The sequence below is a fragment of the Vigna unguiculata genome, chromosome 3 (genome assembly GCF_037176805.1).
Source record: "Vigna unguiculata cultivar grain cowpea cultivar isolate G323 ecotype 2 chromosome 3, ASM3717680v1, whole genome shotgun sequence".
In the NCBI taxonomy this organism is placed as follows: Eukaryota; Viridiplantae; Streptophyta; class Magnoliopsida; order Fabales; family Fabaceae; genus Vigna; species Vigna unguiculata.
This window is the reverse complement of record NC_140794.1, coordinates 8,993,267-9,013,459: the sequence shown is the minus strand read 5'-3', so window position 1 is coordinate 9,013,459 and position 20,193 is coordinate 8,993,267. Positions and strand designations below refer to the sequence as shown.

At 40.5% G+C, this 20,193-nt stretch overlaps 2 protein-coding genes and 1 non-coding gene across 3 annotated transcripts; 1 reads left to right on the top strand and 2 right to left on the bottom strand.

The window, feature by feature from the left end:
- Positions 1 to 10,104: 10,104 nt before the first annotated feature.
- LOC146887455 (uncharacterized) lies at positions 10,105 to 12,864 on the top strand. Its single transcript, XM_085671493.1, has one exon. The coding sequence runs from the start codon at positions 10,105 to 10,107 to the stop codon at positions 12,862 to 12,864; it is 2,760 nt and encodes a 919-aa protein (XP_085527619.1).
- Positions 10,648 to 10,754, bottom strand: LOC114180036 (small nucleolar RNA R71). The gene has a single exon (XR_003603612.1). It is a non-coding gene; the product is annotated as a small nucleolar RNA R71 (small nucleolar RNA).
- Positions 12,865 to 14,861: 1,997 nt separating the features above from the next.
- LOC114191379 (uncharacterized) lies at positions 14,862 to 18,387 on the bottom strand. Its single transcript, XM_085671492.1, has 8 exons — positions 17,547 to 18,387; positions 17,371 to 17,476; positions 17,094 to 17,235; positions 16,357 to 16,763; positions 15,894 to 16,029; positions 15,732 to 15,791; positions 15,126 to 15,179; positions 14,862 to 14,918 (listed from the first exon to the last, which is right to left on the bottom strand). The coding sequence occupies exons 1-8, from the start codon at positions 18,385 to 18,387 to the stop codon at positions 14,862 to 14,864; spliced, it is 1,803 nt and encodes a 600-aa protein (XP_085527618.1).
- Positions 18,388 to 20,193: the final 1,806 nt, after the last annotated feature.

The window sequence follows — 20,193 nt, the reverse complement described above, 5'->3', positions numbered from 1 at the left end:
TGAAACAATGTTTTTATACAATTCCCCACATTTCAAAAATCATCATCTAGAGATATAGAAAGAGATGAAAAAAATCCTATGTCTCATATATAAGATGTAATGCATCAGAGTCGGCACAACATGTTATATGAATCAATCTTAGATTGAGAAACTTAACACAAATATAGTTGGTATAGCAAACTATAAGGACCAAAGACACTTAATGTGTGTTGGCGGTTTATCAATCACAATACACCCCCACAATTCTTGTTGTTATCACCATGTTGCTCTTACTAGGCCATGTGTGTGCCTGATATTCATGAGTGCTCTAGAGATCTTGCCAGAATCTCATGCAAGAGACACCTTTGGACACTCATATAGGTAATTTCATTAAGTGCATGCTGTAAATCATACACCATTTGTAGGGGATATGAAAAGCATTAAAACTTTGTTAGACTAAAATTCATACACCACATAGAATTTTAATTACAAAGTTTAACCTCTCAATAATACAATATTTAACACTTTCACACACACACACACACCATAGGAATGGACAAATTTATAACCTCTGTAAAATAACCCCACTAAATATCATTTTTTTTTGCAGTGTATTCTTTTTTATCCCCCACACTAGTGTATGAGGTAAATACACTTTTGTTTGCACAAATGTTCTTGGTAGTGTTAGAAAATGATTACTCAAATAATACTAATAATAATATAAATATGAAATAATATAATAATAATTATTAAATCAATAATAATACTAAGACAATATATAAAACAATGAATATTAATCAGAGATCAACAATTATAATAACAATAATAAATAAAAGATAAAAGGTAAGGAGTAGAAATAGCCTGGGTTGAGGCACACATAGCGCTATCCTTAGAGAGAAAACGCCCATACTGCACAGGGCTAAACAAATACACAGTACACAATCATATGTGTTTCTCTCCCAAGATACAACAACTTGTCAGATCGATCGAGTGGAGCGAAGGATCTCCGAACCTTATGAACACCACTGTCTTAAAGATAATATAGAGAAGAAAAGAAGAACACTTTTTAGGAAACTCTATTGTTTATTGTTTTTGTTGTTTTCTTCCCCATGCACCTAGGTGGTATTTATAGGTAGCAAAAGGAGACAAAGGAGTAAAGTGTAATAAGAATATAACTGTTAGCCATAAAACACATTAATCCATAAATTAAAGGTTTATAAACACATGAGTAACAGTAAGTTTTTTATTTTCATTATTTATTTGTTAAATTATATTAAAATATTTCTAACAATCCCCCACATAATTTAAAAAGTAAAATAAAACAAAAATATATTATCTTTTAAAACAAAATATTATAGTTCAGTGTAAGGAACCTTCCGGGTCTGACCCTTACACCTAGTACTTATAAACTTCCACCCGAGAAAATGCAGAGACTTGATTGTCTTGAACTACATCCCCTGTGACCGGGTTTTAGTAAATAACACATATAATATCAATGTTCATTATAGGTTCTAATCAGTGGGTGCACGTTACGGCCTTGTACATGTATCTTGTTTCATGAGTTTCACTTAGAGACTTGCCCATGTCTCACAATGACGGCCCCACCATCACACTCACTAGGTAAACCCTCAAAGGGTGGTTTGTGACTCACACCCCTACAATAATTGTCATTAGGTTTATTAAGAGGTATTTTATAAAATAAGCATAATAATGCACATACCTCAACCTTATTACTGTCACAATTTATAGTACATCTCGCCATAGGAATGAGATATAAAATTTAATCAAATTATTTGGTGTACTTTAGTCAACAACAACTTCGTTGTTACTCATTGAACTCCATTCCATCGGATCGCCATTCATGTGGAGATGGGTGTCCATTGTTGTAACTAATTTATGGGCTATAGTCTCATTCCCCTCGACGACTCAAATACTTGTTGTTGATGCATCAACCTTTTGATAAACAGATCTGCAATATTTCTTTTTGACCTGACAAAGTTAAGAGAGATAACCATGAGTAATTAAGTTTCTAATACATTTGTCTCTCATCATTATATGTCAATTATTCATTAACATTTTTACTAGAAACTTCAAATATAACAATTTAATTGTCAAGATGCTTTGAACAAATGGAATAATTTATGTTTGCATAGTAGATCATGATAGAACAACAACAACTTTTTAACATATTTCCATGATAGTACACCTTCATCCAAGGTTAAAACATAACCATAACCAATCGTTGATATTGTGCTACCAGAATCAATATTCAATTCATATTAATATATATCATTCAATAATCTCAAGAAATTGGGCATATTGTCATAACTAGAAAAAACAAAAAAATAATATTACACTAGATGGCAAAACAATGAGGTATATATTCATTCACTTTATAATATATAACCAAGATTTTTTTATTAACAGGTATATTAACCATTGCAAGACACCCCCACACTTTGAAATATTTTAAATGTAGTTCTTTTTTCTTTCATAACTCATAAAAAATTTTATCTCAATCTTTTGTGTTCAAAATATGGTAAGCAAAATATAAATTTTCACTAATATAATGTTACACAAGATAGAACTTGTAGAATAACATTTACCATATAAAAGCATTTTTTTTTTCTTTCTTTCTTTCACTGCACCATTATATTAACATCATACACTATATAAAGATGTTACTTAATGAATAATACCATGAGTTTCACACAAAAACACTCATTTATAAAGATATGTATCATCACTTCTCTATTTAATTAATTTTGTACCTCAAAATTTTATGATTTGAATGGTCTCTAACCAAAATTTCTCAATATATAACATGATATATAACATCTTTATCAATGGTAAGAATAGGCAATATTAAAGCATAAATTAATATAACAACAAAAACATTAACTATAGATATCACACAAAAAAAATTCAATGAGAAAGAATTTCATTTATCAATAATTTCATTTATTGTAACCAATAGGAGTAGAACAATTATACACATATACTTTTAGGCTTAGTTGAAATTGATTTAATTATAATCATAAGAAACATATTAGTTCATAAAATGTGCTTTCAGTCTTCAGCTCTATATTATTTTTAATTTTAGAAATGAATACAGATGAGTAGTCAAAAAAGAAATAATAATAATTTTCTCTCTAAGAATATTAGAAAATGATTACTCAAATAATACTAATAATAATATAAATATGAAATAATATAATAATAATTATTAAATCAATAATAATACTAAGACAATATATAAAACAATGGATATTAATCAGAGATCAATAATTATAATAACAATAATAAATAAAAGATAAAAGGGAAGGAGTAGAAATAGCCTGGGTTGAGGCACGCATAGCGCTATCCTTAGAGAGAAAACGCTCCTACTGCACAGGGCTAAACAAATACACAGTACACAATCATGTATTTCTTATCATATGTGTTTCTCTCCCAAGATACAACAACCCGTCAGATCGATCGAGTACAGCGAAGGATCTCCGAACCTTATGAACACCATTGTCTTAAAGATAATATAAAGAAGAAAAGAAGAACACTTTTTAGAAAACTCTATTGTTTATTATTTTTGTTGTTTACTTCCCCATGCACCTAGGTGGTATTTATAGGTAGCAAAAGGAGACAAAGGAGTAAAGTGTAATAAGAATATAACCGTTAGTCATCAAACACATTTACCCATATATTAAAGGTTTATAAACACATGAGTAACAGTAAGTTTTTTATTTTCATTATTTATTTTTTAAATTATATTAAAATATTTCTAACAGGTAGTACTAGAGTCTATCACTCATTTGCTCACATTGGTCATTAAGTATATATGTGAAACAATCACAATAATTGTATCTTCTCCCTTGACTATATTTTCTTTAGGAGGATTATAGTTTCTAACCTTTTGTCTACACTAAGGTGCATGGTGGCTTGGTTTTTCACACACAAAGAAATTTCAATTTTCTTGAAAGTGGGGTTAGATCCACTAGGATGAGAATTTTTAAAATATTTCTTCTTGTGATTAGGATGGGATTTTTCTCATGCATTTTTGGAATTGGTTTGTCTTCTACCATATTTGCTTTGGCTAATAATGTCTTAACCTTTGCAGCATCACACTCCTTTAGGCTTGTGTCTTTGATGATGATGTACGTGATAAGGTTTGACAATGACATATGTGTTAGAATTGATGCAGCAATATTTCACAACCAAGAGGGGGGGTGAATTGGTATTAACAAATTTTGCCTAGTTTTAGCACTTTTGAAATTGTTTTGATAAAAACTTTTTCTTTTGAATCAATTGAAATAGTATGGTTTGATGCTTAATGTATGGAGCATTTATACTATGACAAGATATATAGAGAGAAAGAGATAAAGCACACATAATTTTTATACTGGTTCGATTTTTAAGAATCTACATCCAGTTCATCTAGCAAACCACAGCTAGAGATATTCACTATATCACAAGAATTTCAAGATTTACAAATACACTTGATAAATCTAATTTCTAAGATAAAGGAATACAAATGCAAGGCATCCACACACTTGCACAACCACACAACAGCAAGGCTATCACACACACTTGCTTTAACAACCAAAAACAGCAAGGCTATCACACACACTTGCCTTAACCAGAAAATAGTAAATCAGAGAGTTTCAAACTATATTTAGAACACAAGAACACAGCCTAAAGATTAGATTGAGTACACCTTTTCCAAGTCTGAATTTTCTTCTTCTTGCCAAGCCAAATTTGATGTGTCTTGATGAAATTCTCAAGAAGATCTTCCAAGATAGCTCCAAGAACCTGTTCCACACTTTTCTTTCTTTCTTTTGATTGCACAACTTGTTTTAACAGCAGGTGCAGAGTCCGTTTTATAAAACCAGTTGCTGTCAGCACGAGCCTAGTCGACTACATTAGTTGGCTAGTCGATTATCGGGGCAACAGATTAACAGATTCAGGATTTTACACACATAGTCGACTACATTAGTTGGCTAGTCGACTATCGAGGCAGCAGATTAACAGATTCAGGATTTTATACACATGTCATGTTAACCATTGTCATGCTATGTCATGTTAACCATTGTCATGCTATTATGGACATCATCAAAAACATTTCAAATACATTTAATCAACAACAATATGTCTATGTTTGTGCTTCAACTGTTGTTTGTAGTTCATCCAGGATTCCATAAGATTTTTTTTATTAGAAGTTCTAAAATGAACTCATCAAGCAAGATTACTGCTCTAATATCCTCGAGTAATAATTTGTGGTACTCGTTGATCTAGATCTTAATTTCCTTATCTTCTATCATCAATTTTTGTTGATGAACCTTTGCCTTAATCTTTGGTCGTGTATTTGAGAATCAACGAGTCTCAAATATCATTGGCTTCTTTATAAGAGCAATACACATCGAACAAATCATTAAATAATGCACTAAGGAATGTGTGATGACATACCTTATTCGAATGAATGTAGTCTTTAATCTCTTTTGCAAGACTATTGAAGTCAAGTTTGGTGGTTATAAGTGCGAAACCAACTTCATACATGTCCAACTTTGATTTTTCAAACATCCAAAAAAGATTTCGCAAAAGTAGGTTGAGTTTTGGAAACACTGTTCTTCTTCTCTAGTGTAAAGTTATTGTTGGTGTTTATACTATTAGCTATAAGTCCTTAAGATTGTTGTAGAAACTAATAAAAAACACGAACAAAGTAAATATTCCGAAACGTGTATATATTATTCTTAAAGACTTGTCCATGATGTATTGTGTAAGTCTACTAGGATACAACATGAACTTCTTGACTATTTTTGAGGAAAAAAAAAACTAGCAAGATAAACTCTTAAAGAGGAAATAATTCAAGATTTTAAGAGAAGAAAGAAAGAAGAGAAGTGAAGGAAAGTGTTGAATGAGTTTATGATGGGTAGAATAACCACCACTCACTAAGAAAAATTTGCAACAAATCCAAGATGCTCATCACCATGATATATGGAGAGCCACGAAAAAGGGAAAACTAATCGTTAAGCCATTCCAGATGAAGTCTAATGTGACTTGCGGAGAAAGTACACAATGATCATGCATCCAATAGAGTCGTTGCACAAAAGAATAACATCTCGCACTCACCCCTTATCTTTCTATGAGATTTATGTAATACTAATATTTATTTGAAGCACTGTTTTTATAACATAAAAGACACTCACTTTTTTTTTTCATATCAAATAGTTAACGTGTTAAGTTTTCAACTCATTTGTTTCCATCTTTTATATGCATTTGAATTTTACTATATCTAAACATTCAAAAGAAAACATACGGACAAAATAAAGTTAGAAGATTTATCAACTAACTTATGTGGTGTGTAACGTCCCATTTAATTATTGAACGAAATTAAAGGAAACGTCACGCGATAATAGTACTGCAGAGTAGTCTTGGGGTCCCTAACACAACCCCTACTAAACTAGGCACACCACGATGCCAACAAAAACAGGATAGCTGAATACGAATACAACGTAGAATGTAGCGTAGAAATACGGAAAGAAATACATGGGCCTTGGCCCTAAATAAACACAAGGAAGACTCCAGCCCGGATGGCTAAGCAGCGGAATCACCATTCGCTTGTTGACCCTGAGAACCTCGCCCAACTGCTCCCATCAACCAAGTTGATGATCATCGCAAGGAAAACGGCCACATACAACACAAGCATACAACAAAACGGGTAAGCTAGAGCCAACAACATATATCATGCAATCAAGCATATTTTCATCATCTCATCCACATAGCAACCAAACATGTTATGACTCTTCATTCAATACACTACGACTCGACTCGACTCATCCAGATACGTATAACTTGGTCGGATTCAGCGGATGCTTGCACTTGTGTGGGTACCTCTGCTCGAACCTGAGCTGCTCGATCCCTGAGCTTTGTAATACCAGTGTTATAATGAATCAAATCTCTCCCACCACAAGGTTAGCCCTTAGTGAGTTTCAGGCCTTCTGCTACTCCCACCACAAGAGTCAGTCCGCTCTAAGTGAGACTAACTGACTCCTCGGAGCGTCAGGATGCAACCTTACCTAGTTATACAGATGGGGCACCACCATGAACACCCACTAACAGGGGCCATGGAATTACGTCCCGACCACTGAAGCGCAACCCCGGAGGTCTCACCTAGAGACCCCAAGGAAATTACACGCTGACACGGACCAACATTCGTAAAATCAACAATAAAAGAATATTAAATAATATTATCAATTCCTTATCAACCCTTGAAGTTTAATCCTCATATCAATCACATCCCAAATCCATACCTCTGATCATCACCACCCCAATGAGTCTGGGGTCTCATCTCATATTAATCATGTGTTCCTTTGGTTCCAACCCATTCATTCATTTCACATGCCAATATCATACTCGACCCGTCATACTCAACTCATGCATCATGCCAAACATACCTCATGCTCCATTATATACATATCACCCATCATACAATCATACTCAACCAAAATAGATCACTCGGGAAACATAAAACATCCAATACATAGCACAGTCTCGCCCAGCACCTCGCTTAGGCTGAGGGGTCTCGCTCAGGCGAGACGTGCTCGCTCAGGCGAGCCTCCCCCTCGCCTAGGCGAGAGCGCCAAAAACTAGGGCATGGACAACACGGGATCTCGCTTAAGCGAGATCCCTCTAGCTTGGGCGAGTTGCCTGCTCGCTCAAAAATTGAGCGAGCCGCCCGGGCGACTTTTCGCGCAAAAACCTTAGGCGAGCTCCCTGTTTCATCTCGCCTAGGCGAGATGGACTCGCTTGGGCGAGATTAATAGGTCTCGCCACTGTTCTTCGCTGTACCGCCATGTTTTCCGGCCAAACAACACATGCAAGCTGTTTTCACACATCACAACAACAGATCCAACCATGAAATCAACAACCAACGCAGAAACAGTTCTAAAAAGACTCGAAACTAGAACCCTAGCTTCCCGTACCTGGAAAAGGTTAACAGAACCTCGATGCGGGACCTCGGAGCACAACAACTTGAAAGGCATACTTGCAAAACTGGCGAAAACAGCGGAGGACACGATTATTTTCGTACTTTAATCGGTGGAAAACGAATGTAAACCTCATAAGGTAAGTACAGTAGGTTAGAGTTACTTACGTGGAGCAGAAATCACAAGTCGAGCTCTTGTGATGGACTGGTTCGAGACGAAGAAACGAAACCCTAGCAGAGGGGTGGCGGCTGCTGGGTTCAAGGCAAGGGCAAAGTGTCTCTAAAATGTAGGGTACCCTAGGTTTAGGGCAGACCTAAGGGCATTTATGTTGGGCCGGCCTTAGGCCCAACTACAAGGGCGGCCCACTGACATTAGGGCTGAAACAAAAACAAATAATTGGGCCTCACATTCTCCCCAACAAGAAAATTTTCGGCCTCAAAAATAAAGACTCACCAGGTAAATAGATGTGGATGTGATTTTCTCATGTCCTCCTCTAACTCCCAAGTCGAGTCACCTGTCCTCCGATCCCAGATGACTTTGACAAGACTGACGGTCTTTCCACGACGTTCCTCAACCTTGCTATCTTCGAGAGCGATGGGTGGTACTTCCACTATGAGATCTTCCCTGATCTGTATATCTGATAAGTGCCAAAAATGAGTAATTTTCATATGAAATGAGGGCACTTATGTTCTCAATTTGTATTTATATCATGATTAATTCTCCTTAAACCTAGAATAGAATGAGCTTCCAAGTTCTTTTTGTTGAAATGAAGTCACTTGATCCCAGTTTTGGTAAATTTCAGGTACAATAGAGTAGAGAAAGGAAAGAACTTAGGAGGAGCAAAGGAGAAAGCAAGAAAGAAAAAAAATGCTGTCAAGGTCGCTCAAATTTAAGCATGCTCGCTTAAGCTAAACACATTGCCGCCATTCTCGCTCAAGCGACGCAGGAGCTCGCTTAAGCGAGCGCTCGTGCAGTGGAGACCTTCCTTTGCCGCCATTCTCGCCCAAGCGAGTTCAGATGCTGCCAATCTCGCCTAAGCGAGATCCTTTCTTCAGGTTGAAGTACTCTCGCTCGCTTAAGCGAGATGTTGGCTTCAGCACATCTCGCCCAAGCGAGAGGCTTTCTTTAGGATGAAGAATGCTGTCTCGCTCAAGCGAGACTTTGGTAGCTTGAGCGAGACTTCGTGGGTATATATTCTTCATGCATCAGAAAGTGATGGGGCAGCTGGGAATGGTGGGGAGAAAAACTGCAGAATTGCTGGAGCTGTGACCACGAGCTACAGAGTTCACATTTTCTTCTTCTTCTTCTTTAGCTCTTAGGATTTTGATAGCTACCATGAGTGGCTAATCTCTTTCCGTGGGATTGAATGTAATCTACTCGAACTTGGATGTAATCTGGTGATATTTATATATAGCATTTCTGTTTTACTCAGTATTGGTATTATTGTTCTACTCTTAATGCTTACTTCTATCTGATCAATAGATGTTTTGATTTTGATTTTTAGATCTGACTGGAAAGTATTTCTGAAAATCTGATTTGAACAATGACACTTGATATACTGTGATGCTAGGAATAGATCTCAATATATCAATTGCTTTTAACACTCGATCGTAATGCTGGATAGTTTATTGAATATGTGAGGAATCAATATTCAGGAAACTAATCTTATGAATTTTATACGCGAGGGATCGGTATAAATGATTTTTGAGTGTGCATCAATATTGGTATTTTCAGATGTTATATATTATATTCATCCAGATTACAGACAAGGGAGATAGATGAAATTCAATCCCAGTTTCTTTTACTGTATTTTTCTAAATTTTTCCGCTTTTACTGTATTAATTTTAAGCAAAAGTTAATGTCAAATCAAATTTAAAATCTTTGTATATATATGCTGATCGAGATAATTAATTATTTCAACTGAATCCGTTCCTCGTGGGTTCGACACTCTTACTTCAAATCATTATACTACAGTTGACTTTTGGTACGCTTGCCAAGAGAATCAACAAGTATTTTTGGCGCCGTTGCCGGGGAATGGTGTTCTTTTGAAATTTCTAGTTATCTCATCCAGCTTTGTGTATATTTTTCTTTATTAGATAGCTTATTAAATTTTCCCTTTGTACTAATCCTTGCTTGAGCTGTTTGATTTATGCTCTTAAGAGGTCAGGTTCCTGAAGATCGATTAGCATTTGACCCGGAGATAGAAAAGACAGCTAGAAGGAACAGAGGCAAAAACAAAAAGAAGCAAGGAAAGACAAGGGAAGAATCTTCCAGTACTTCCATCACATCTCAATCAGAAAACATGGAGAATCAGAGACCAGCTCCAGCCAGGAAGACACTTGGAGACTATGTTATGCAACAAGGGCCGAGATATTTTTCTAGCATAGCAATACCATCCACCACTAAAACTCTAGAGATGAAGCCAACTTTCCTCAGCTTGATCAGTTCTCATCAATTCACTGGAATGGATAATGAAGATCCATACACTCATCTCTCTACATTCTATGAATTGATAGGAACCATGGGCTTTCAAGCAGGAGATCTTGAGCATGTATACATGCGGTTGTTTCCTTTTTCTTTGGCAGGTAAAGCAAAGGAATGGCTTAAGTCACATCCAAATCAGAGTTTGAATAGCTGGAAGGATGTTGAGGAGAAATTTTTGAACAGATTCTTTCCACCATCTCGCTACATCAAAGCCAAAGCTGATATTTCAACGTTTAGGCAAGGACCAGATGAGGCATTCTGTGAAGCTTGGGAGCGGTTCAATTCCTTATTGAGGAAATGCCCAAATCACGGATTTGAGGATATTGCTCAGTTGAACATATTCTGTAATGGTCTGAGGCCTGACACCAAGATGATATTAGATGCAGCAGCAGGTGGAACAATGATGAGTGTAGATGCGGAGCAAGCAACAAGAATCATTGAGGCATTAGCATCCACAGATCATCAAGCTCAGCATAATAGGCAAACTGTTCAGAGGAAGGGAGTGCTTGATCTTAGTACTACAGATGCGATTTTAGCTCAGAATAAGATTCTGACTCAACAGATTGAAGCACTGACGAAGCAAATGTCTAAATTACCAGAGCAGTTGCAAGTTGTGCAATCTTCTCCTAGTCAACAACCCATGAGATGTGACTTTTGTGGAGGAGATCATCCAAATGGTCATTGTTCTTATCAGAGTAGCTCACAAGGAGAAGTTCAATATGTGAGCAACCAAGGAAGACCAGGAAATTTCTCCAACAATAACAACTTTTCACAGGGGTGGAGAAACAATCCAAATCAGAATTTTGGATGGAAGCAAGATGCTGGTCCTTCAAACAGACAACCTCCTTATCAACAACAGCAACAACATTATCCTTCGGTGCATGACAGAACATCTAAATTGGAGGATACTTTGGAAAAGTTTATGCAAGCTTCTTTGACCAATCAGAAGAATACAGAAGCTTCAATCAGAAATCTTGAGGTACAGGTTGGACAGTTGGCTAAGCAATTATCAGATCAGCAAGCAGGTCAATTTTCAGCCAACACACAGACTAATCCGAAGGAGCACTGTAATTCAATTACTACCAGAAGTGGTAAAGTTGTGGGAAGAGGGATTGGAGACAATCTGGGTGTAGAGGAGGAGGTGTTGGAGGAAAAAGAGAGAGAGAATGAAAAAAATGAGTGTGAGGGAGAGGAAGAACAAAATAAAAGAGAGTTTGTAAATAGAAGAGAAGAAAAAAATAAAAATAAGGAGAAAAAGAGGGAGAAGGGTGAGAAACAGGTACCCCAGTTGAAAAACCTTCCATACCCTCAAAACCCTTCCAAAAAGGACAAAGAGAGGCAGTTTGCAAGGTTCATGGATATTTTCAAACGACTGCAGATTAATATTCCTTTTTTGGATGCTATGGAGCAGATGCCAACTTATGCAAAATTCATGAAAGAGCTCCTAACAAAGAAAAGAAAATTTTTTGAAGAGACAGTGGAGCTGGAAGCAGGGTGTAGTGCTATAATCCAGAAATCATTACCTCAGAAATCCAAAGACCCTGGGAGCTTCACAATTCCAGTCACAATTGGAACATTGCCAGTAGATAAAGCATTGCTCGACTTGGGTGCAAGTATAAATTTGATGCCTCTGTCTATGCTACGGAGAATAGGAGATCTAGAAGTAAAGCCTACAAGGATGACATTGCAATTAGCTGACAGATCTTTGAAGTATCCATATGGAGTGGCAGAGGATGTTTTAGTTAAAGTTGATAAATTCATATTCCTAGTCGATTTTGTTGTGATGGATATTGAGGAAGACATTGAAGTCCCTCTAATACTGGGAAGACCTTTCATGAAAACAGCCAAGGTCATTATTGATGTTGATGATGGCAAACTAAAGGTCAGAGTGCAGGATGATGAAGTCAACTTTACTGTATTCGAGGCAATGCAACATACTAAAGACAAACAACAATGTTTCAAAGTGGATGTGATAGATGAAACTTTTTTATCAGCTAAAAAGCAAGTGACAAAAGCGAACCCTTTAAAAAAGGCTTTAGCTGGTGTTCATGATGATGAGGCAACAGGAGAAAAAAGAAAATTACAGCTGCCAGAATTGGAGGAAAGGAGACTCAGCGCTTATGAGTCCTCTAAGCTCTACAAGGAAAAGATGAAAGTTTATCATGACAAGAAAATTCTCAAAAGAGAATTTTATCCAGGCCAATCAGTGTTATGGTTCAATTCCAGGTTGAGATTATTCCCTGGAAAGCTAAAATCAAAGTGGTCAGGACCATTCCTTGTCAAAGACGTGAAATCCTATGGAGCCATTGAGCTAGAGGATCCTGAATCTAAAAAGAGCTGGGTTGTAAAGGGGCAAAGGTTGAAGCCCTATCTTGGTGGTGAGATTGATAGGCTCGCCACAATCATTCAACTTGATGAACCTTAAATGAAACAGACGTCAGGCTCGTGACGTTAAACAAGCGCTTCCTGGGAGGCAACCCAGTGTTTTAAATTATGTTTTTGCACTTTAATTTCATCTTGTGTGATTAAATGTGTTTGTGTATGTAAGTATGTGTTTGTGTTTAAAGTTCTATGTTTATGTGTGAAAAGGTGAATTTTAGCATCCAATCATCTCAATAAGGCAAACCATGCAATTTTGGTTGTTTTCAAACAAAACTGGTATTTTAAGCATGGGAATGAGTTTTGGTGCCAAAATTGAGATCATCAAATGCTAAAAATTGCCTTGTTTTGGCCAAATTGTGAAATTTGAGTTTGATAGCTTGATTTTTAGTTTGTTGATGTGAAACCTCTTGGAATGATAGAGAATTGATTGAAGCATAGTTTGGTGTGTGTTTCTGAGTTATTTGAACTCAAAGGATCATGAATTGAGTGTGTGAAAGTTGAACCAAAAACTGAAAAGTGGCAAAATCAGTATGTGTCAAAACTGCACCAAAATCTCGCCCAAGCTAAACATGTCTCGCCTGGGCGAGATATGCAGAACCTGAGCTAACCAAGTTTGCTGATATACTCGCTTAAGCGAGTAGTATCTCGCCTGGGCGAGAATGCCCTGCACCAGGGGTGTTTTGGGCGAAACAGTCTCGCCTGCGCGAGACTTTTTATTTTTTCCTCTGACGCTCATCTCGCTTAAGCGAGAATGGCTCGCTTAAGCGAGAATTCGCGTTTAAGTGAGGGACAGTGGCAGATTTGTTCACTTTCTCTCTTCTCTCCAAACCCTCGCTCACCTTCTTTTCTCTTCAATTTTGAGCACGCCACAATTCAGTATTTTCTCTGCATTTTAGCTCCTAATTTTCGGCCTCTCTTTGCTAATTCCTTTTTAAGGTAAACTCTACTTCTCATTCTCTTCAATTTCACCAAGCATAATCACGTTTTTGTGTTTTTGTAAACCCTAGGTAGTATCCATGCTATAATTTGATGCGTTTTGTGTTTATACTGTGGGGTTTAGTTTGAATTGATGCTGAAATTGAAAAATGTGGGTTGCTTACGGTTGACTTGTTTCAAAATTTTTCACCATTTGAAAATGCACTCCATGTGTTTGATAAAATGCCATGTTGAAATTGTTCTTGTTTGTGATTGGTTAGTGAATTAAGCTTAATTGGTCATGTTTTTGGTGGGTTAATTCTCATACTTGCAGGTCAATGGCTAGAACGAAGACAACAGCTAAACATCCCGTTACTGAAACCAATAAAGGGAAGAGGAGAAGACGTGCAAGTAGCTCTTCTCCTGAAAGGCCAATAATCAACCGTTTTAGAGACCCGGAAAGAGAAGAACGTTATGAAAAGATAAAGAACTAGGTCTTTATCAAGGAAAGAAAGGTGGTTCTACTTCCAGATGAATATGATCCTTTCTTAAATGGCCTTATCAGGAGGAACTGGATGAAGTTGGCTGACCCGCTTCCCAAATTTGACCCAGAAATTGTCAGAGAATTCTATGCAAATGCTTATTCTGAGGACAATCCTGGTGAAAAGAGATCTAAAGTTAGGGGGAGGTGGATAAATTATGATAGAGCAGCCATCAGTGAATTTCTTGGTAACCCACTACCTTTACAACCAGGGCAACGCTGTGACTTCACAACAAGAAGGAGGAGTCATGAACCTTATGACGAAAATGCAGTGGCCCTCCTTATATGCGCTGCAAATCGATCTTATCAAGTCGGACCCAGTGGAAATCCTCTCAGAATTCTAAGAGGGGATATGAAAACCTTGGCCCAAGTCTGGACCACATTCTTACTTGCAAACATAGTGCCCATTGGTCATGTGTCAGACTTGAACGTGCCTAGATGTCATCTCCTTTATTGCATAATGAGGGAGGATCTCACTGTTGACGTCGCCACAATTATATCTGAAGAGATCCACAAATTTGTGAGATACGAAGTCAACAGTAGGAATGACAAGGCAAAAGGTGCTTTGGGTTTTCCGGCCTTGATCACAGCTCTTTGCCAGGAACAAGGGGTGGAGGTAGACCTAACTGAAAAGATAAGACCTGCAATTACCAAGAGATTCATTGAACATTTTTGTACTCACCCAGAGGACTTGGAGCAGCAAGAAGAGCCCTTCCCACGCCCGTGGTTCGGGTCACCCTCAAGAATACATGATCTCCTGCTGCAAACTCCAAAGGCCTCCTCCTGCGATCCGCATAAGCCTTCTGCCTACTCTACGAAGCCAACATCCTATCTCTCACCATTCTCACCTTCTCGGTGGTCTGTGCTAACAACTCCGGTCCAACCAACACTGCCTCTCCATCCTGATACCAACAGAGAGGAGTCCTACACCTCCTGCCATAAAGAGCCTCGTATGGCGCCATGCCAATGCTCGCATGAAAGCTGTTGTTGTAGGTGAACTCTATCAAAGGCAATACCTCGTCCCAAGCTCCCAGGTGGTCCAAAATGCAAGTCCTGAACAAATCCTCTAGTGACTGGATCGTCCTCTCAGACTGGCCATCGGTCTGAGGGTGATAAGCTGAGCTCATGGTGAGTTTGCTACCCATAGCACTCTGTAGCGTCTGCCAAAACCGGGACGTGAATCGCGGGTCCCTATCGGAAACTATGCTCGAAGGTACTCCATGCAACCTCACAATCTCTTTGACGTACAGCTGGGCCAACTTGGCCATGGACATCCTCAAGTTCATCGCCAAGAAGTGTGCACTCTTGGTCAACCGATCCACTATCACCCAGATGGTGTCATGTCCTCTAAAAGTCCGCGGAAGATGAGTCACGAAGTCCATGGAGATGCTGTTCCATTTCCACACCGGTACCTCCAACGACTGTAGAACGCCACCGGGTCTCTGATGCTCCACCTTCGCCTTCTGACATGTCAGACAGGCGGACACAAACTGAGCCACATCCTTCTTCATTCCCTGCCACCAAAAAGTTTCCTTGAGGTCCTGGTACATCTTAGTCATGCCAGGATGCAAGCTAAGACGACTCTTGTGTCCTTCCTCAAGGATCAACTTCCTCACCTCAGCATCATCAGGAATACATACTCTACCTCGAAACCTCAGTATGCCATCTTCACTCACAGCAAAGTCTCTAGCCTCATCTGTCCCAAGTTGTTCTCTAACTCTGTTCAGACTAGCATCCAACAACTGCCTCTCTCTGATCGAGCCCAAGAAGTCACTAGATATAGTAAGGGTACTACACCTAATGGACTCGGACCCCAACTCCACCTGTAGCCTCATATCTTTGAATTTCTCTAGTAGCTCTACCTCTTTTATCATGAGATGTGCCGTATGTACCGTCTTCCTACTCAAGGCATCTGCCACTACATTTGCCTTTCCCGGATGATATAGAAGCTCGAAGTCGTAGTCCTTCAGGAATTCCATCCACCTCCTTTGCCTCATATTCAGCTCCTTCTGATCAAACAAGTACTTTAAACTTTTGTGGTTGCTGAACACCCGAAACTGAGCACCATACAGATAGTGCCTCCAGATCTTCAAGGCAAAAACTATCGCTGCCAACTCAAGGTCATGGGTGGGGTAATTACGCTCATGCACCTTAAGCTGCCTCGAAACATATGCCACAACCTTCTTTTCCTGCATCAAAACACATCCAAGTCCAAGGCGGGAGGCGTCACAGTAGACCTCAAACGGCTTTCCGACATTCGGGATCACAAGTATCGGTGCACTGGTCAGTCTCTTCTTCAGTTCCTGGAAACTCTCCTCACACTTATTCGTCCAAGTGAAAGGTTGGTCCTTCCGAGTCAGCAAAGTCAAAGGTGCCACAATCTTGGAGAATCCCTCTATGAACCTCCTGTAGTATCCTGCTAACCCCACAAAGCTCCTGATCTCTGTGGCTGATTTAGGGCTTTCCCATTTTACCACTGCCTCGACCTTCGTTGGATCCACTGCAATCCCCTGAGCAGATATCACATGCCCCAAAAACTGAACTTCGTCCAACCAGAACTCACACTTGGACAACTTGGCATACAACTGTTTTTCTCTCAAAACACCAAGCACCAACCTCAGGTGTTCTGCATGTTCCTCCTGAGTCCGGGAGTAGATAAGGATGTCGTCTATGAAGACCACGACAAACCTATCTAAGAAGGGTCTGAAGATCCTGTTCATGTAATCCATGAACACTGTTGGGGCGTTGGTCACACCAAACGGCATAACCACATACTCATAGTGGCCATACCTTGACCTGAAGGCTGTCTTCTGTACATCATCGGCCTTTACCAAAATCTGGTGGTACCCTGATCGCAGATCTATCTTCGAGAATACCGATGACCCATGTAACTGATCCATCAAGTCGTCAATCCTCGGGAGCGGGTACTTGTTCTTGATAGTCATCTTATTCAGTTGCCTGTAATCCACACACAAGCGTGAACTCCCGTCCTTCTTCTTCACCAACAACACTGGTGCTCCCCAAGGTGAAGTGCTGGGTCGGATGAACTGTTTCTCCATCAGGTCTTCTATCTGTTTCTTGAGTTCTACCAACTCTGCCGGAGCCATGCGATATGGGGCCATCGAGACCGGGCCTGTTCCTGGGACTAGATCAATAGGGAACTCCACCTCTCTACTGGGAGGCAACCCTGGTACTTCATCTGGAAACACGTCTTCGAACTCATGTACCACAGGTATGACTGATGGTCTCTCTCTCTCCCACCTCCATACGAGCGAAGATTATGAAGCACTGCGCGCCACTCTGAATCTCCCTCACCGCTCCCTGGGGAGACACTAACTCGAGATCCTCTGAATCGGGAAACAACAACCTCCTCTCCCGGCAGTCTATAAGGACGCGACTAGCCGAGAGCCAATCCATCCCTAAGATCACTTCCAAGTCTTGCAGAGGCAAGCAGATTAGATTCACCTTGTACCTGCGTCCCTCTACTTCCATTGGACACCGAGCACACAAAGACGACGTCGTGACCAATCCCGACGCCGGAGAAGACACCGCGAGCTCGCACTGTAGCTCGCGCAACGGCAGACCCAACCGTTCCACACATGCATAAGACACAAAAGAGTGTGTCGCTCCAAAATCATATAGCACACAACAAGAAGAACCAGCTATCAAGCAAGTACCCATAACCAAGTTACCTGAGCCTGATGCCTCAGCTCCTGACATGGCGTACACTCTGCTCGTCGCCTGAGGCCCGTTGCCTCTGTCTCTCCCCTGATGCTGATGGGGTGTCTGAACTGGAGGGCGTGCCGCTGCCCTAGCAAGGTTGGGACAATCTCTCCCAAAGTGGCCTTCCTTGCCACAATTGTTGCACCTGCGGTAACCCTCCCTGCGTGGACAAGCATGCCTCGGGTGGGGTCCTCCACATGAGTAACACCGAACTCTACCCTGCTGCGGAGGAAAGCTCCTAGACTCCTGAGGTTGATGGTGTGGTCTATCATATGGCCTCCTCCTCTCCTCATGTCTGGGCCTGGACCCAGCTGGTCCACCTATCCTTTGCGACGGCTGCAGCTGCTGTGGGCGCTGACCCTCCACCTCGCACTTCATCTTCTCCATCACCCTGGCCTTCTCTACCAGAGCAGCAAAGTCCTTGATGGACAAGGGTGCCACCATCAAGCGGATATCTCCCCTGAGGCCGTTCTCAAACTTACGACATCTCCACTCCTCATCAAGCGGTAGGGTATAAAAACGGCTGAGGTGTTTGAACCTCTCAGCATACTCTGTGACAGTCTTCCCTCCCTGGGTCAACTAGAGGAACTCCACCTCCTTGGCGTATCTGATACTGTCTGGAAAGTACTCGAAGAGGAATCTCTCCCTGAAAACCTCCCACGTCACTGGATCATCCCTCTCCTCCAGGATGGATCTAGTGCTGCTCCACCAATGCTCCGCCTCTCCCGTGAGCATATAGACTGAGAACGCCAATCTGTCCTCTGCAGGGCACATCTTGGCGTCGTAGATGCGCTCCATGTCCTTCAGCCATTGGTCTGCGGCGTCAGGACTAGTCTTCCCATCAAACTTTGCTGGGTGGTGCTTCAAAAAGTCCTCCAAGCTCCACTCCCTGACCGCAGGTCGTGGCTCAGGACCAAACACAGGTGTCGTCGTCCTGCTCTCCTCCATCTGGTGGAGGGCCTCCATATGCTGCCGATGGGCATCCTCAGCAGCTACCCTCGCAGCCTCCATCTGCTGCATCACTGCCTGCTGCTGCTCAAGCGACGCTGCTTGTCGCTGCATAGATGCCTCGTGCTGCTGCATCATCGCAGCACTCTACTGCGTCATAGCTGCTACCATCGCCTCTATAGCTCTGGCGATATCTGATGTGTCCCCCTGGGATGACTGAGAAGCTCGGCGAGGAGGTGCCATAATCCACTGGCACACAGAAAATCACTTGGTTAGACTCGATAAAGGCAAGAATTTAACTAAGAATACTCTGAAGACACAGAGAAAGCTAAGCGGACATCCAAGTCCACAGACCTAAGGAATGACCGCTCTGATACCATAAATGTAACGTCCAATTTAATTATTGAACGAAATTAAAGGAAACGTCACGCGATAATAGTACTGCAGAGTAGTCTTGGGGTCCCTAACACAACCCCTACTAAACTAGGCACACCACGATGCCAACAAAAACAGGATAGCTGAATACGAATACAACGTAGAATGTAGCGTAGAAATACGAAAAGAAATACATGGGCCTTGGCCCTAAATAAACACAAGGAAGACTCCAGCCCGGATGGCTAAGCAGCGGAATCACCATTCGCTTGTTGACCCTGAGAATCTCGCCCAACTGCTCCCATCAACCAAGTTGATGATCATCGCAAGGAAAACGGCCACATACAACACAAGCATACAACAAAACGGGTAAGCTAGAGCCAACAACATATATCATGCAATCAAGCATATTTTCATCATCTCATCCACATAGCAACCAAACATGTTATGACTCTTCATTCAATACACTACGACTCGACTCGACTCATCCGGATACGTATAACTTGGTCGGATTCAGCGGATGCTTGCACTTGTGTGGGTACCTCTGCTCGAACCTGAGCTGCTCGATCCTTGAGCTTTGTAATACCAGTGTTATAATGAATCAAATCTCTCCCACCACAAGGTTAGCCCTTAGTGAGTTTCAGGCCTTCTGCTACTCCCACCACAAGAGTCAGTCCGCTCTAAGTGAGACTAACTGACTCCTCGGAGCGTCAGGATGCAACCTTACCTTGAATCCTTACCTAGTTATACAGATGGGGCACCACCATGAACACCCACTAACAGGGGCCATGGAATTACGTCCCGACCACTGAAGCGCAACCCCGGAGGTCTCACCTAGAGACCCCAAGGAAATTACACGCTGACACGGACCAA

What these genes read in the sequence shown, in the direction of transcription:
- LOC114191379 (XM_085671492.1), bottom strand. Translation starts at nt 18,387, where the DNA reads ATGGAGAAGATGAAGTGCGAGGTGGAGGGTCAGCGCCCACAGCAGCTG. An exon ending in TTTGCCTTGAAGATCTGGAG is followed by an intron (nt 16,030 to 16,356) that starts GCACTATCTGTA and finishes GGGCTCGATCAG; the next exon opens with AGAGAGGCAGTTGTTGGATG. An exon ending in TGACATGTCAGAAGGCGAAG is followed by an intron (nt 15,180 to 15,731) that starts GTGGAGCATCAG and finishes TGTTGGTATCAG; the next exon opens with GATGGAGAGGCAGTGTTGGT.
- LOC146887455 (XM_085671493.1), top strand. Translation starts at nt 10,105, where the DNA reads ATGCTCTTAAGAGGTCAGGTTCCTGAAGATCGATTAGCATTTGACCCG.